General features: G+C 34.2%; 1 protein-coding gene across 1 annotated transcript; it reads right to left on the bottom strand.

Moving 5' to 3' along the window:
* Positions 1-230: 230 nt before the first annotated feature.
* LOC149531123 (ferredoxin, leaf L-A-like) lies at positions 231-995 on the bottom strand. Its single transcript, XM_089809353.1, has 2 exons — positions 945-995; positions 231-839 (listed from the first exon to the last, which is right to left on the bottom strand). The coding sequence occupies exon 2, from the start codon at positions 819-821 to the stop codon at positions 366-368; it is 456 nt and encodes a 151-aa protein (XP_089665479.1). The 5' UTR covers positions 822-839; positions 945-995; the 3' UTR covers positions 231-365.
* Positions 996-5,413: the final 4,418 nt, after the last annotated feature.

Raw genomic sequence — 5,413 nt, forward strand, 5'->3', positions numbered from 1 at the left:
TTTCTTACACAGATTGTACTACGATAACTAAACATACATCTATATTGGAAAACTCCCATCATAATTCCAACAATTCTAATTTCATTAAACTACATGCATCAGTTGACATTTTACTTCCTAACTAAACAAAAATTTAAACCAAAAGAACCCATCATAAATTCACCAACACCCAGCACAAAATCAGACCCCCAAAAACACTGAATCCTCAAACAACCCAACCCAACGGCCAATAAACAAAAGCCCTTCAGAGCCATTATATTGATGATCAAAGCATGCAACAGGAAGAATTGCTTGTATTCATTCAGATCCAAGAAACAAAACCACTAAATTGCGCAAACAAAAAACACAACTACCCCCATTTCTCCTCACATGATGGCCTCCTCCTGGTGGGTCTGGATCGTTATATCAGACTTTGCATAGGCCACACAAGTCAAGATGAACCCCTCCCCAATCTGGTCATCATCCAAGAAGCTCTGGTCCTCCATCTCCACCTGCCCATCAACCACCTTCCCCGCACAAGAAGAACAAGATCCAGAGCGGCAAGAGTAAGGCAGATCAATCCCCGCTTCCTCTGCCGCATCCAAAATATACACATCATCTGGACACTCAATCTCAGTCTCTCCCTCTGGAGTAAGCAGCTTCACTTTGAATGCCGCCTTCACGGACCTCTTTGCCTTCAAACCCATCTTCCATTCCTTCATTAAACTTCCAGTGTTCATCATTGACACGGACCCAACTGGTTTGCTCTGGCTCAGAGTGTTCCACCCCTGCGCTGGCCCTGCCACTGGAACTACTGCTGCAGACAATGTTGTGGCCGCCATTGTTTATCCTCCTCAGAGCTGAAGAAAGGATTCAAATGGGTATAACAAGAAGTTTGATTGTTAGTTTGCAATTGAAGGGGAGAGGGATGGAGGAATGGATATAAAGAAGAAGCTTGAGCTTACCTGAGAGTCGAAGTGTGGATCGGATCGGAGTTGAAAAGTGTTGTGGATGTTCGTGGGAGATGGGGAAAAAGAGGGGCTAAATCGGAAGAATGTGTGGCCAAGAAGAGAATGAGTGTATGGCAGCCATACGCCCTTGCCTTTGCCTTATCGGCCACGCGGCCACTGTCTATTGAGCTTTTCCCTATCAGGTATCTTTGTTTTGAGATTTCTCCCTAGGAGTTGTTGAGACTCTTGGGCCCAAGTTTTTTCATTTTGTTTCTTTACTCCCTACCTACAAAGTTTAACCTTCCTTTGTTATAGAGAAATTGAATTGGCAGCGACCTAAGCTTACTTTTTTATAGGGTTGAGTCTCCTTATAATCTTTTAGGTGAGCCTCTATCCTTTCAAACGATGTGCAATAGATCTACATTGATACATTGAGAAAATAGGAGTTGAAGACATTACCTAAGCTATGAAAGTAACACCTAAGATTGAAGTACAGGGTTGAGTCTCTCTATAATCTTTTGGGTGAGCCTCTACATAACTTCTCAAGCAATGTGTAATGGATATGCGTTCACACAACAAGAAAATCAAGAGTTGAATGCATGACCTAGGCTACTAAAGTAACACCTAGATTGAATGAGTTGAACTTAAAACCTTAGCTACCTAAAGCGACAATCTAGATTAAGCTAGCTAATTTGAATGAATTTTTAATGTTTTTTTAATCTTTGCCTACAAAACTTAGCCTCCTTTTGTTGTAGAGGAAACGAATTTAGAGTGACCTAAGCTTAGTTCTTTACACGGTCGAGTTTCCCCATTACCTTTTGGGTGAGCCTTGTTGTAACTCTCAAGCAATGTATAATGGATATGCATTCATATGATGAGAATATCAAGAGTTGATGACATGACCTAGGCTACCTAAAGTAAGGATTAAGGTTGAATGAGTTGAACTCAGAACCTCGGCTATCTAAAGCGACAATATAGATTAGGTGAGCTAGATTGAGCGACTTCTTAGTTTTTTTCCAAAACTACCAATAAAATTAACCCTTTTAGTTAGGTGTGCTTGAATCGAGAGAAATGGAGAGTTTAGTGTAGTTTGAGGGACCAAGAGCTTAGTTCTTTATAAGGTGAACCTTCCCATGACTTTTAGAGATTTCTCTCTAGGGGTTGCTTAGTTTCTTAGTATTAGGACTTTTTTTTAAGACCTTGCCAACATAAATTAACCTTTCATTTAGGCATCTTTGTATTGAGAGGACTCGAGAGTCTAATTCAAGTTGAGCGTTTTGGAGTTTATATTTTTATTGGTTGATCCTCCCTATAACCTCTCAAGTGACATGAAAACTATCCTCATCCTCAATGCTAGTAAATCAATAGTTAAACCCATGACCTCACCTAAGGTCAAGCAAGTTGAAGTCTCAACATTGGATACCAAATGTGATAGTCAAGATTAAGTGGCATAACTTGAAGGTTCCTTTCATTCAAGTGTCTTTTGGTGAAGTATTTATAAACTAGTTCATTTGGTAGATATTGGAGTTGCTTAGTTACTTGGAACCCTACCAACAAAGTTTAGCATTTCATTTAGGTTAGTTTGCATTGAGAGAAATTGATATTACCAAGAGAAAAAGTTGAGATTAAGTGAGCTAACCTAAGGGGTCATTTCCATTAGGTTCATGAGGGTGAAGTTTATGTAGATTGTTTGGCTTTGTAGGCATTGTCAACATCTTTTACTTTCGCCTCAGGTAGTGTTTTAGTCATATAGTAGTATTGTATTTTTTCTATGTTATATGCTTTGGGTTATAGTCTCATGTGATCTTCAAGTTGCATTTATATCCTTGCTTTTGGTTTTATAGATTGTTTGTTTTGACTTACATTTTTTACATTTTTTAAGTTCCTCTTTGTTATTATTTCAATGATTTAGTGGTACTATATTTGTTTATACATTGTATGTTCTACGATATAGTTTTGTATGATCTCTGGGTTGTATTTAACATGATGCTCTTGGTTTGTTTTTTTTGGTATGATAGGTATTGTTAACATATTTTATTTTCCTCTACCTATTGATTTAATCCTCTAATTGTATTTTTTTGTTTATGAGTTTTATGCTCTAGTTTATAATCCCATGTGAACTATAGATTGTATTTTTTAATGATATCTTTCATTCTATAGATTGACTTGTTTGATAAACACTATGAGCATATTTTATTTTCCTCTCAACTATTATTGTAGTTGCCTCTAGCAATATTTTATTTGTTTCTATGTTGTATACTCTAGGTTATAGTCTTCTATTGGATCTAGGTTATATTTATTATGATGCTTTTGGTTTTATGAATTGTCTAGTTTGATGGACATTGTTAACATATTTTAACTTCCTCTTGACTATTATTTTAGCCATCTAGTTGAATTGTTTTTGTTTCTATGTTTTATTGTCTATGTTATAGTAGTGTGTGAGCTCTAGGTTGTATTTATAATTATGCTTATGGTTTTATAGCGTGTTTGGTTTGGTAGACATTGCTAACATTTTGATTTTCCTCTCTACCGTCATTTTAGCCATCTAAGGGTATTGTACTCATTTCTATGTTTACAGTCTTGTGTGTACTTTAGGTGGTGTTTACCAAAATGCTTTTGGTTTTATATAGAATGTTTGGTTTGATAGACAGTGTTTAACATTTTTTTCTCTCTCTCTCTCTACTATTAGTGTAGTATGTATTTGTTTATGTGTTTTATGCTCTAGGTTTAGTCTTGTGTTGTCTCTAGCTTTCATTTATCATGATGATTTTGGTTTTGTAGATTATTTATTTTGATAGATATTGTTTTCTCTCTCATATTGTTTTAGTAGCTAGTGGTATTATATTTATATTAATGGTTTATGCTCTTAGAGATGTAATTTATTTCCACCAAAAAAAAAATATGAGATATTATTTTATGAGTTATCATTTATGCATTTATTCATTAAAAAAAAACATTGTTTGTATTTTGTATTTTAATATATTTGAATTCATCAATTGATTAATATATATGTGAGGTTGTAAAAGTGGGTATGGGTAGTCCTGTTGATATTACATGTAGAACCATGTTCACATGTTAAGTGTGTGGTTAAAAGTGTTCATGGCTATCAATGTTGTTGGATGTGACCACCTAAATTTGAGATATTTTCATTTTTTATAAGTGTGGTATCACCTTGGTTTTTATTAGGATTTAGTTTTTTTTTGAATCAAAACAAAGCATAACAAAGGTGTTGACACTTACAAAATCATTTGGTTTTCATATGTACAAGGGTTTTATTGAATTTTGTTGTTTTGTATTACACTTTCTTTCAATTTGGTTTTTATTGATTTTTTTTGTTTTTGAATCAACGGGTGTTTCTATGTACAAGGGTTTTTATTGAATTCTTTATTTTATATGTATGATTTGTTTCACTTTTTACTCTATCGAAAATAAGTGTATCAAATATGAGAATTAAAATATAAGTGATATGTTTCTATGTAAAATTTGTAACTACCTAAAATTTTATTAAATTTGAGTAAACACTCATATTTTATTTTTAGCATTCATTATTCCTTAAACTAAGTCAACTTCATAAGTGAGCATTTTCAAGCCTAGTTTAGATTTATAGTGTCAGTTTTAAACTAAGGGAAGGAGTTAGAAAAGTGAAGTTGTAAAATGTTATTTAGGTACAAAATAGGAGGAAACAAATTTTGAATTGTTAATATATTACAGGTCCAAGATTACTGGGGGTGCATGTGGGTGAATCACTAATCCACTAACTTTTTTAAGTCACCACTTCACAAAATTGATTAACTAATACCAAATCTAACATCCACTCTTTTATTCATCCATTCCATGTTAACTTGTGAAAATGACCTTAAAACAACTCATAAAAGTATCTACACAAGTAACACAATAACACAAATTTTTATCATGGAAACCCTTAGTCAGAGAGAAAACCCACAACAAGAATTGATACCCAAAGGTATTTTGCACCCTTCTAAAATTTGGCATGTTAAAGCTTGGCCCTATTAGGATCTTACAATGATGCTCATTTAGGAGAAGGCCCTATTAGGAGACACATTGTTAATGAATTTGCCTCAGACATGTTAAGATCTTTACTCTATTAGAAGAAACCTTGGAAAAGGATTTTCTAACTCAAATTAATGTGCCACATAATTAAAGGAATTAACTTTAGATCCTACTAAAGATCCTACTCACCCTAAAAGAAGCAACCTTGTTAGAGGGTTTTAACTTGAAGCCTGATACAATTAACCAAGTATAAAGATCGGAGAAATTACACTTCAATATTTCTTGAACAAATCCTTTTTAGCTCACCATATGCATCTCCTAGCAAATATTTAGCTACTAGCTTAATAACATAACCCATGTCCATCACAACCACTAATCTATTCTCTCACACTCTAGAAAAATAATGTTCTTCCATATACATATACTTCTCATCATTAGGTAACACTAACCCTAAATATTTTATCTCGTGAGAT

This window comes from Cupressus sempervirens, chromosome 11, assembly GCF_028749045.1.
Source record: "Cupressus sempervirens isolate cs-2001-9-10 chromosome 11, ASM2874904v1, whole genome shotgun sequence".
Taxonomy (NCBI): Eukaryota; Viridiplantae; Streptophyta; class Pinopsida; order Cupressales; family Cupressaceae; genus Cupressus; species Cupressus sempervirens.

What these genes read in the sequence shown, in the direction of transcription:
- LOC149531123 (XM_089809353.1), bottom strand. Translation starts at nt 821, where the DNA reads ATGGCGGCCACAACATTGTCTGCAGCAGTAGTTCCAGTGGCAGGGCCA.